Source organism: Orbicella faveolata, unplaced genomic scaffold (assembly GCF_042242905.1).
Source record: "Orbicella faveolata isolate gen_17 unplaced genomic scaffold, um_ofav_v1 contig_4, whole genome shotgun sequence".
In the NCBI taxonomy this organism is placed as follows: Eukaryota; Metazoa; Cnidaria; class Anthozoa; order Scleractinia; family Merulinidae; genus Orbicella; species Orbicella faveolata.
In genome coordinates, this window is record NW_028301569.1 from 792,501 (window position 1) to 805,000 (window position 12,500).

The 12,500-nt window shown below is 40.9% G+C and overlaps 1 protein-coding gene and 1 pseudogene across 1 annotated transcript in view; both read left to right on the top strand.

Annotated features, from left to right (window-relative positions):
• The window catches only part of LOC110053721 (neuromedin-K receptor-like), a 16,628-nt gene extending 8,150 nt beyond the window's left edge, over nt 1-8,478 (top strand). The window contains exon 2 of the mRNA XM_020759988.2: nt 5,522-8,478. Within this exon, the coding sequence (XP_020615647.2) occupies nt 5,850-6,881 (1,032 nt within the window). The 5' untranslated portion in view covers nt 5,522-5,849 and the 3' untranslated portion in view covers nt 6,882-8,478. The remainder of the gene's footprint in view (nt 1-5,521) is intronic.
• The window catches only part of LOC149100856 (uncharacterized), a 5,840-nt pseudogene continuing 221 nt past the window's right edge, over nt 6,882-12,500 (top strand).

Sequence of the window (12,500 nt, forward strand, 5' to 3'; positions counted from 1 at the left end):
TTCCGGAACATCGAATAATTGTAATAATTATGAGAAAAATATGTCAAATTAAATTTTCAAAACCAAAATAAACAAAAATAAACTGGTATCAGCTCAAAATTTGAAAAGATATTATTGGGGATAGGGGAGTCGGTAGGGGCGGAGTAAGGAGCGTTGGGTATTCATTTAACTGACTACAATGAGTGCGGGCTCCTCTTCTTTCCCGCCAATTGCGTCACGTCGTTTTACAGCACTCTGTTTTTCAACACAAACATGGACGGTTCGGACGATGAATGCCAGGTAACTCATTGCGTCTCCTTTTTTGATCCCTGATGTCTTCAACATCTGAGGTGTTCGTTCTGAGCATCATACAGTTGCTTGTTAAGTCAGTAGCCATAGTTTTGTCACTGTTGCTATTTATCATCCCCAGTTTTCGTGCCGCTCCGCTGGGAACGCCTGACACTATGACCCACCAAGCCTTCCCGGAAGCCCAAGTAACAAGAAAGTTATTATTAACTAGTAGTAATCAAAGAATAGAGCAGCGCGTTCACGCTCGCAATTCGCATGTCTGGTCTACTTTGGTGGTGTACGAATGGCTCGATAGAAAACTAAGTTTGATCGAATGTCAGATAACGATCTGCATGTGAAGTTAAACTAGCGATGAATAGATTATAGCCTGCGGTAAAAGCATTTTTAAGTATTAACTTGTATTGTACAAAACATTTTCCAGGAAATGCATTTTGAACACTTGTAACAAATATTTCTTGAGACAATAAAGTTTTAACCAGTGACCCTGCAAGACAGCGCGCTCGTGGCCAAATGTTTTTAAACTTTGTTTGTATTTGTTTACACTGTCATCAGAGCTCGAGAATTCCGGACTAGTTTAGACAACAAACTCAATGCTGAAGAGCTCTATTTCTGTCTCATGGAAAAACCATTTCGTCATGAGAAATCGTGTATACGCATTTCTTTGTATTGACGTAATGAATTGAATAAAGAAATCACACTCGTGTACCCATATTTTTAGGTCTGATTAAGGAATTCGAACGCTACCACCTTGGTTTTCTGTGAAGAACGAAATCTGGGAAAAAGAGACAGTCACGTGATTAATCTGACTGCGAACGACTGGAAGGAATAGATTACTCTTCTTAGTTGTTAGCCTTCACTCACTGCATTCACTTTCATTTTAATTTTCTTTCTTTTTTTCTTTTTTTTTTTTTTTTGTTACGTTTTTTATTTGTTTTTATTTTCCGAGCTGATACCAGTTTATTTTTGTTTGATTTAATCTTTAAAAATTTAATTTTACATATTTTCCCCGAAATTATTATAATTATTATATAGAATGTTCGTTCCGCAATGTTCCATGTTCCTTCCTTTATCGACGCCCCCTATTTTGGCTAATAGCTTAATCAAATTATATATTTTTCATTGAAATTCGCTCTTCCGTGACCGACTTCCGCGAACAAAACAAGATGGACGTTTACCGTTCATAGATCGACCACTATAATGTTTATTTGTCTACCAGTGTTATAATCTGCAAATTTCAGACAGGTAGCGAATAGCGTTAATACTGTCACTTGATTTATCAAAGAACCAAAGTAAAAAAGATAGAGTTTTTTCCCAGTGTTACTCAAACGCAAACGCAATTTTTTCCTCGGCTAATTCAATTTCAGAAATTTCGGGTTTTCTAGCTGAGTTTGAGAATATTGTGTAAAAACAAATTTTGTACACAGCTAGAAGAGTTGAGATGCCGTCACGCAGTTGGTAGTTTATAGAATTTATGGTATTTCCACTTGACTTTATTTGTCAGTCAATGATTCAATTGCCATAAACCATAGAGGATTGGTTAAGTGTATCTCTAAAACTGCCACTGTATTGTAACTTATCCGTGAAATTAATAACTGAGCCATCTTGTGGAAATAAACAAGTGTTGAAAATTATTCACCTGAATCATTTCCTGGAGCACTGTAGTCACCTTCTTTATCAGGGATGTCGTGGGTGTTGCAATGCAAATGAAAAATATACATATATTTATACTAACTTAAACAAAAAAAGAAACATTTTCCATTATTTTATCCACACAACGTTTCAAAAATTGCTTTCATCAGATTGTTGGAAACGAATATTTACTCGAGAGTGACTATCCGCGTCACGCAATTGTTTACATTCCAACGGCGGATTTTGGGCAAAATCTATGAGAAACACAGGTCGAGGCGGGCGACTTAAAACCATTCGCCCAGAGATATTTTTTGATATCCTAACAGGAAAATTCAGGAAAACCGGAAGTAGATTTTGAGCCCAATCGGGGCGAAATCGTTTTTGGCATATTTCTACCAAAGAAAGCTGTATTAGCAGAAAATAACTATGGTCCGTTTCTTTTCTTACCAGGACCTATCTATGGGCAAAATACAAGCGAAATGAATTTTTCGACTTGTGCCATTGATAGGCGATTTAGGTCGATTTTTATAGGCATCCACTCATAAGTATAAACAAGAGATTATCAAGATAAGAGAGTGAATCCCCCATATAGGTCCTCTAGATCTAACTAAGGTCATCCCTCTTTATTTCTTTTTGGACATGGTACCCAGTTCTTCCGAGGATGCTACTCGCGCGATGCGTGGACAGCCCAAGCGACATTCTCGAAACTACCCGAGACGAAATGGCGCGAACGCCATTTTATATCGTTTGATTTCGTTTCATAGCAGAGATGTTTTCTGCACTCTCAGCCGTCTTTTTGTTCGACCGGGCTTTCGTTTGTTTTGTGTTCGTTTGGCTGTTCAGTATTTGGCTGTTAATTCGGTTTTAGGGAGTTTAATTATGCAAACTTAAACGGCAACGGCAACTAATACAATGGCTGTGTAAGCGAGCGTTTTACTATATAGACACGAGTGTTTTACTGGAAAATACACCACTCGTAAAATTCATAGGAAACCACATCCGGGACTCGAGTGGCGTATTTTCCATATCCTCATTAGTGAAGATATCGATGATTTCACTGATATCAAGTTTGTCTCTTAAATTGTACTTAAATTCGTCGGTGTATCATCGAAACATCTTCGGGTCTTCCTCGAAAGTCTTCGGCAATCTTCGGTAATCTTCGGAAATCTTCGGTAATCTTCGAAAATTTTCGGAAAACGTTTGGCAACGTTCGTGTGACCTTCGGACAAGTTTTGGAGAATCTTCGGAAATCTTCGGAAAGTGGTCGGAAATCTTCGTATAATCGTCCAAAACGCTGTCATCAGTATGTCTATATAACGAAAAGAACATTACATGTTAGCTCAAAGATATGAACTTTATGTTCTCGTGGCAAGAACTCACTCGTTCGCTGCGCTCACTCGTGAGATATTGTTCTTGCCACTTGAACATAAAATTCATATCCTCTCACCACCGTGTTATATCCTCTATATAATTCTTTGTTCATTTCTTTGCCGTTGTTTACAAAAGGTCATAAAACAAGAACGTGAAATAGCCACATTCTTCATATACGACGGCCAATTTTCAAAATATCTTTTTCGAATTTTGATGCTGTCTCACATATTCTGTTTAGGATAGTTCTGACAGCATAGACAAACTGAATGAATCTAAATTCTTGCGAGATTCGTAGGTTGAATATTAAGTCGTTTTTTAATCGAATTTGCCTTTGGCGTTGTTGCCGTTTCTGCTTGAACTGCTTTTGCTACTTGGGCAGCGAGCGTCTTCAACCATCTGTTTGTTCGGTTGCTAAGCTTCTGTTTGCTTTGCACTCGTTTGTCTACTCATTTCTCTGCCGTTCATTCAGTTGTTATTGTTTGTGTAGGGGACATCCGTTCTTATTTAAACTCCTATTAAAACATACCGAGAGCCGAAGCTCCTTTGCTTGTAATCAACATATCAAAGAAGACATCCCCACAGCATTGGAGGTTTTTCTTTGCTTCGAAACGAAACGAAACGAAACATAAACAAATCCTCCACGAAAACATCCACGCAACACGCAAGTAAAATCAGCGGAAGAATTGGGTACAATGTCTAAAAGTAACTTAAGAGGGATTACCTTAGTTAGGGGTCCTATATGGGGGATTCACTCTCTTACCTTGATAATCTCTTGGTATAAATCTACTAGTGTTCTACACGAATGCCGTTCCCTTAATGGCTATACTACTCGCTACTTTGTTGTAGATAGTAATTAGCCTTGAAGTGTGCCGTTGTCAAAAAACGGCGGCCGCTTCTTGGTGTTTTCGAGGTCGGTTGGTGAAGTCCTCTTCACCAACTGACCTCGAAAGGAAAACAAAAATGAAAAAAGATAAATTTTAAGATTTTAGATAAAGTTTTCAACGACTAGTAGACTTGTACTAAGCCAATTAGATTATTCCCTCTCGATTTCTATACGTACGTGGTAGTTAACTCAAGCTGCCCCCTCGTTAACGATCACGTGATAGAAATCTCAAGCTCATATTCTAATTGTTAAAAGGGCCATTGTCACAATAAAGCGCATGTGCGGTCTTGATTGACACCGGTTTTTAACCAACAGAAATCGTAATATCACGCGCGCCTCCACGAATACGTCGTGGGTCAGCTTGAAGTTTCACGTCCCTTTAGAAAATCTCTTTATCCGCCGGGTTTTGACCTTTTGTGTGTAAAGAACATTCATCACGTTTATGTTGTGTGAAGGCCGTGTCCATTGAATACAAGCCCATACACTTAACTTTCTTCCAACTTGCATGCACATCTGCAGCTATATAAAGTTTCCAATCCTCCCATCTTTATTTTCGTTTTTTTTTTCTTCCTTTCTTCGAAACAAGACGACCACGGGGTGAAAGTAGCTTTCTAGCCACTTCGAAAACCCCGTCTCGAGGACATCATATTTAACAAAGGTATTCAGCTTAAAACACAAAAAAAGCTAAAACATTACTATTTTTACACGCCTCACAAAGTCGATGGAGAAGAATTTTTGTCATAAATATCAACTTTAGCGCGGTTCCGAACGGAAAGTACGAAGTCAGCAAGCTTCACTAAATCATAATAATAGGCGAACGCCATAAAAACTTTCCCTTACTCTCTAGAATATTCAAAGGACCAAAACACAATAGGTACCAAAGAAATCTCTGGGGAGTGGGAAAGAGGCGATTTCTTAGTATTTTCAAAGGGCCACTTGCCTCACCTACTCTGCCAGGGAGTTCATATACACCCCCAGCTACCCCTACACGAAGTTAACAGTGAAAAAGTTAAAAAAGAGAAGTTTAACAGATTTAATTTCTGTTACGGCGTTTTAGTGTGTAGTCATATTGTGTCCAGCTGACGAAAATATTGATATCTGAAGACTACGTTTTCGATCAGAATCTAGCATTTCACTTACTTGAAGGACCTATCCCAATATTCTAACCTCAATTGACCTCCGTCCTACGGACTTCGCGCTAAAAACTATTCCGTTGGATAAGAAATCAAATTGCGGCACATGCGCAGAAGAGAGTCAAATACCCTTTAACTAACAACTTTATAAAAGGAAATCGCAGACACAGACAAAGACATAACTGTGATCTATTTAATCAATATTTTTCGTTTGCAGGTTTCCAGGAAAACTGGTCGCGCTTTACAAGAAATCTTCCAACATATCTCAAGGCCATGAAAGCAAATAGGTATACCATTTAAAATATCTTTCGCAGCATTTCGCTTTTTGGAATGGTCCACCTTGTCTCCCGCTAGACTTCGTATACGTCTGGGTTTTCGGCGTTATTCTCGTCAGAGAAGTCGACTGAAATTGTGGAGTACTTTTTAATCTTGCCGAGCGAAACCAAGATTGATTAACAAGAAACTTTTCAACGCGTTACCAGCCAAGTTGGGTACAGTACGCCTCAGCTGCTTCGTGAATTGTCCAAACCTAATACAAGACAAAAATGATCAATGAAACATCGCGTCAAACAAACCAAACAACTGCTCGTCTGATGGAGATAAACATCAAGGGGATAGCTCAACTGGTTCCTATTGCATTAGTCGTTCTTGTTGTAAACATGTTAGTTTTCTTCGTTTTTCTCAAAACGAAAAAACTAAGAACGCCAGCAAACTACGTTCTTTTTAGTTTGGCTGTTAACGACTTCATGACTGGAGCACTGAATATTCCTCTGTTTATCTTTGTGTTTTTCACTCCCATCATTTCATCAAACACAGTGCGCTTTCACCTGGGGTTTCTTTTGACGGTTGTACATACACTAACAGCAATTATATCAGTTTATCACATAGCAATCGCCACTTTGGAAAAGTACTTGTCCATTATCAGGCCAATAACTCACCGTCTCATCAACAAACCAACTGTTACAAAGGTTTTGCTAATGGTTTGGTTCATTTCCGCTGTCATTGGATTCATTCCCTTCGCATGGATTGATAAAACTAAACATCCTGAAGGAGCTAAGTACTTTGTAGGCTACATTATCTCCTGCTTTGTAGTGGTGTTTTTCTTTCCGTACATGTTTATGATATACGCCTTTGTCAAGATTTTTAGAGCCATTGCCAGTGGCGCAGGACAAAGTGGAACGAACGAAACGAAAGAAAGGTACAAAAGAAAACTTGCTCGAGAGAGGAAGAGCATTTTGCTATTTGTTACAATGGCAACTGCATTTTCAATTTGCTGGTTTCCATGGTTTTTATTGCAGTTACTCTACTCGCTTAAATTTGAACCTGAAGCTCTTGAAATGCCAGCCCATGTTTTTACTCTCGTCAGGTATATAACATCTGTCATAAATCCGCTATTGTACACTCTGCTGCGACCAGATTTTTATGCAGCGCTGAAAAACGTGTTTCTCAATGCGAATTGTGGTTTATTTCATCTAAGACGAGAAGAGAGCCAAAGAACACATATTTGCCGCAGTGATCACTTGCGTTTTACATTATCTGAACTGATCCAATCTCTTTCAAATGAGCCTGAAGAATAATCAGGAGTGGCTTTATGGAGTGGAAAAATAAACTCCGACGCACTTTCGGCCGCAGCAAACTTCCGCCGCCTGGAGCAAGGTGATCTTAGCCTTGCAGAGTACATTGACAAACCCACTATTCTGTGCGCGGAGCAGTTTGAACATCCCTCATAAGCCCGCAATCAATTACTTCGAGATGCAATATTAAAGGGACTACGCTCCAAAGAGGTCTGTCACTAGTGCACTTAAAAAGGCTCAGCGCTGACGCTGGAAGAGATAATAGAAATAGCTCAGAATCAGGATGCTGCAGCACACCAGGATGATTACATGCTATCGGAATTCAACGGTGATACACTACAAATGGACGTTCGTAATCTCCAAGGAACCAGGCAGTCAGGAGCCAAGAGGAATATGCAGCCACAAAGACTAGGTTTCAGTGATCAGTAGAGTGATCTCAAACAAGGGAATTCAAAGAGAGAAACTTGTTTTAACTTTGGAGCGAAACCGTCAAATCCCAAGGGTATTACGGTTCCTTGTGCATATCAAATGCCGTATCAGAGCGTACCACGTGCAGTCTACAGCAGCTTCCGAGTTCGTAGACTGTATACCAGATGCGTACGAGACAGTTTATTTCAACGCGCCTATTCATCACCTTAAGACCGTAATAGCATCGTTCGTGGAGCATCACACAAATAGGAACCCTTAATCGCTTTTCTCATGATAATCATGGCTAGTGGTATTGCTCGTGGGCGCATATACACGACGACAACGACGAAGTAGCTCAACTCGGCGGCCATATTCCAGCTTATAGGTTAACCGAGACATGCAGCCTTGGTTTACAGCGCACATCTTTGATATTAGTCATCCATGTTACAGTCAACTGATACTTGTCAGAACAAGGCATCCGCTGACCAGAGTCACGTGACCATATCGCGGGCGCGAGTTTAAAGGTCATTGAGGTCAAATGTTTTTGAAGTTGACCGCTGCCCAGGTACTAGTTTTTCTATTGGATCGCAGGCTCAAGGCAGGTTACTTATTATAATAAGGGCAGGGGTTGTTCGAAAACAAACAATAGACTGCAAGGCTGATACTACGTGAAAACGTTTCGAGACACCAACATGACAGGAACCGATAAAGTAGGATCGCAACAGTGGACAGCTGTTTCGCCCTTATTTTGGGGCTAGTCAGCACTGTGTAGCGAAGATATGTAACGCCAGCCCAACAGCCAACGCACATAAATTGCAAAATGACCCGTTCACTATATCAAGTTCCATACTTTGAACTCACTTGCGCCCCGAAACACGCGTTGCCACATCACGTGTTTCGGGGCGCAAGGAGACAAAGTGTCAAGATTGGTGTCTCGAAAAGCAAAAGAATAAATGTGGCTGGACAAAACCAGCCTAAACATTTTTCCATGACGCATGCACCAACAAGATTTCAGTCCATTTTATTGATGTTAGTAATTTTACCCGTTTTATACTTATTATTATTCATACTTAGATATTTTTAAAATAATTGTGATTTATATTTTAATTGTTTAAGGGAGGGCCACGAGTTTATCAGTCAACGACTGTAAAGTGTTTTTACCCTCATTAAATAAAGTTACTTACTTACCTACTTACTTAACATTCAGCCGCATGGCCAGTGCCATGCTTTAAAAACGCAGCGTATCGGATCTGAAAAGACCTACGGTCCGAAAATACATAAATGAGAAACCAGAAACTGCAAGGGACCGCATACGATAAACACTGCCAACGTAGAATCTACAGGAGATCTGATCAGCCAAAAAAATGCATGAAGACAAACAATAGACTGCAAGGCTGGGCTCCTTGCGCCCCGAAACACGTGATGTTGTCCCCTGTTGCGATCCTACTTTATCGGTTCTTGTCATGTTGGTGTCTCGAAACGTTTCTATCACCGCGTAGTATCAGCCTTGCAGTCTATTGTTCGTCTTCATACATTTTTTTGGCTGATCAGATCTCTTGTAGATCCTACGTTGGCCGCGTTTATCGTATGCGGTCCCTTGCGGTTTCTGGTTGTTCGAAAACCGGGTAACGCTAACCCAGGATATTAAAAGTAAAACGAAGTATAAATTTTTCTTGTATGAAAATGATTTTCACTGACTGCTTAAGTTTTGTGTAGTTTGAGATTATTCAAACTCAGGTCAAACAATATTAACAGAAAACGTCACCGCAAAGTTAAAAAGTTCAAATCACAATTCTCGCTTATCCTGCCGGGGTTAGCTTAATCAGGCTTTCAACAGCCCGGCCCAGTAGCTCCGCTTTTACGCTTAACTAAATTTAGATACTAGTGGAGAATGTCATGCAGCCAGAACCTTACACCCGCCCTTTCTGGCTCAACCAGAATTACGCGACCATAACAGTAAGTTTTGTTTCCGGTTATGTTGAGGGTCTCGGGGAAACAAAACTCACTGTTTCCCTTGGGGCCAGTCATGAAGTGCTTATTGTTAGCGCGCGTTCTAGTCGCGTTGATGCACTTGGAAATGCTACGCGCGCGCGTGCGAGTTTTTATTCAAAGAGGAGAATTTGAACTCAATGCTCAAGTCCTTATGGGCTAGTGTTCTTAGTTGGAAGATCAGCCGCATTTCCTCGCGCTGTCTTGCAGCCGTTTCACCTTTTACCCTCAATCCTTACCACGGACACCCTCATGTCCTGGATTTTGTTGTGATCTAGAAGGTTGAATGTTGGCCAACGGGGAATCCTTGGTAACGAGGGTTCTGATTGTAACCCTCTACAGAACGTCGGTGCTCACCGAAACGGTACGCAAGCGTACGACCGGTTTCGCCCACTTACAAATTGTAACAGAGTTGGCGAGCGTTGACATAGACTACGCCGTCCGCAGTGCAATCGTGCCGTCTCTTTAGGCGAACATTCCGATTGGTGGAAGTGACCGTTTCCGTCCTTTCCGGGATGTCACATGAGCGGCACCAGGGTCTGCGGCAAAGAAATGTTCCAGCTAGTTCGGTTAGGGTAGTATCAGCGTGAGTAGAGAAAGTGCTGTAAACCAGGATGTCTGGGAGACTCGTGTCCCGCCGACAGACGCACAATGGCTTGCTGTTAAATGTGTCCTTTGTAGATGGGTCATCGCTCCGGATACGGAAGTTCTTGGAAGAATTTTCTTGACTTCCTGGTTCTTTGGGTAAGTGAGTTTGGGTAAGTGAGTTTTCTGGTTCTTTGGTAAGTGAGTTTCTCGGAGCGTTCGGCCCTGTCATGTCGTTCAGTGTTCCTGAGTGCCCTTTCACGGCTAATCCGTTTGGGTTCATTTTTGGCTGGTGGTAATGACACTTAGAGGATATCGTCTCCTCTAAACGAATAATGTCATCTCTTTAGATCTGGTCACAAAGTCATATTCTTTGAAGACGGAGAAATTGGCCGTCTGGTACGGCGTTCTTGGAGTTAGAGGATGGGACGAACTGTGATCAAGGTAGCTGTGTATATCGGTGGGTTTCTGCTGAATGGTGGATTCCCCCTTGGCGAACACTTCAACCTCCCACACCACAACAAGATCTAGGATATGAGGGTGTCCGTGTTTAGGAGGATACAAGGTGGAACGGCTGCAAGACAGCACGAGGAGATGTGACTGATCTTCCGACTAGGAACACTAGCCCCAATTGATTCAAGTTCATTGAAGTCCATCTCCTCTTTGAATAAAAACTCGCAAGCAAGCGCGTAGCATTTTCAAGTGTATCTACGCCATTAGAACGCACGTGAGCAATGACGTCTATAAAAAACGTATATTTTTTGTCAACGCTAATCACTCATCGAAGTTTCAGCCTCTAAAGTGCAGAATTTCCTTTTAAAATTTGTCTCCAAAGAAGCCCAAAATTTGACCTTTTGAACAGCCAGGCCGCGTTTTCGTGATGTCATTCCGTCCGAGAGATTTTGTCCAAATGGCCTCCGACAAGCCTTTTAACAACGACTCTGGGTTATGGCTGCTTTTGAGCCGTATTTTTCTTCGAACCAAACATGCTCCAAACGGAATGACGTCACATCAACACGGCCTGGCTGAGAGAAGTACAGTTTCAAAATGGCGGCGTCTAAAGTCTAATTTTGAGCTTCTTCCGAGACGAATTTTTGTGAGATTATGCATTATTATTACATAATGTCATATAGTCACAGGTCCGTGTTGAAGGTTTGAGGATTTTATGAAACCTGAGAATCTGTCCCCGATGAGAGTTGATAGTTAATGAAGATAGTGAAAACTCGAGACGAAATCGGATTGTCGCATTTTAGAAAGGGGCGAACAAGATGATATTTGAAATGTAAACCGCCTTTGCTTCTAGTCAAATCGCTCCTTTATAAACGGCTCAAACAGACCCAGAAACACAGGTAAATAACAGTGCATTTATTCTCCAGATGATTATGTTATTGCTGATACAGTGTCCGGGTCCTCTGTGCTTTGGGCGGGTGAGAAGATTTTCATGAACGCAAATCGAATGCGAGCTTTAAAGCTGCCTACAGGCCAAAATTTAAGTTTGTTCTTTTGTTTTTTAAGCGGTGATGCGGTGAATAAAATCCCAACTTTCGGTGTTTCGGTGACCTCAAACCCTAAAGTGTGCGATGTTTGTGTTTTTCACGCTACTTTGTTCGGTAAAATAAAGTTATTTGCGGTGTTTTGGTTTCTTGTTTGACCTTTCTCAGACCTAAATTTAGCATTCAAACTTTGCTAATCTGTGCTAATTTATGACAAGCGTGTACCATTGTTTTTAACAAAATAGAGACCAACACTGTCTAGTAAAACTTCAATATGCTTCACCTGCCAATCCAAAGCTGTTTTCATTAATACTTAACTTGACAAGTAACTTTACCACTGCCACGATGCACCCGGGCGTGGACCGAATTTATTATATTGACAGCGTAGCTTTTTTAGCTGATTGTGATGTGTTCATTTCGTGGAAAACTGTTAACGCCGCTGGAGACAATAGAAAGTTAACCAAGGTAAGAGTTCGATTTACCCTGTGATCAACCATGATTTAGGTCGGTAACCAAGGTTGAGATGACAGATATGGCAAGTCCAATTGAGGTCGCATGGTATCTCGCACCCCGTCGTTTTCGACAACGTTTGTTTTATTCGGACATTATATTCGAACGTACGCCTCGATAGTCTGAAGTTCTCTTTCTCCCATTTCTCAACGAAATTTCCGTGCAAAAAGATTACAAACCAAAATTTGTTAGCGAGTCATTAAAAGCGCTTGCTCTCTCAGCGATTTCCGAAAGTTGCGCGGTATTGGAATTTGAATCGCCTGGTTTGCGGGTTAAATGAATGGAAAGAGAAGTCACATTTAGCTAGAGAATGTTGGTCTGTAGACAAACACCTAGAAAGAATGTTCAGCTAGTTAATCGGCTTACAGCTTAGTGAATAACAGTTTAATTATTTTACATGAATTTAAATGATTTTGTCGTTCGGGTCCCCTGTGGTCTGAGTTCATTGACAGTAAACTAAAAATAATAGGTCCGCACTGCGTACTTGTGTGCGTAGCGTCCTTTTTGCTTGTTTGAATTTTACGGGTTGATGAAATTAAACTGGGATGCTTATTGGAAACGGGCGTCTTTATCGGGATAGGGTGCTGTTCCCTTTCTTTTTCGCATTTTTTTACTTCCCGATCCCTACCCCTTCCCC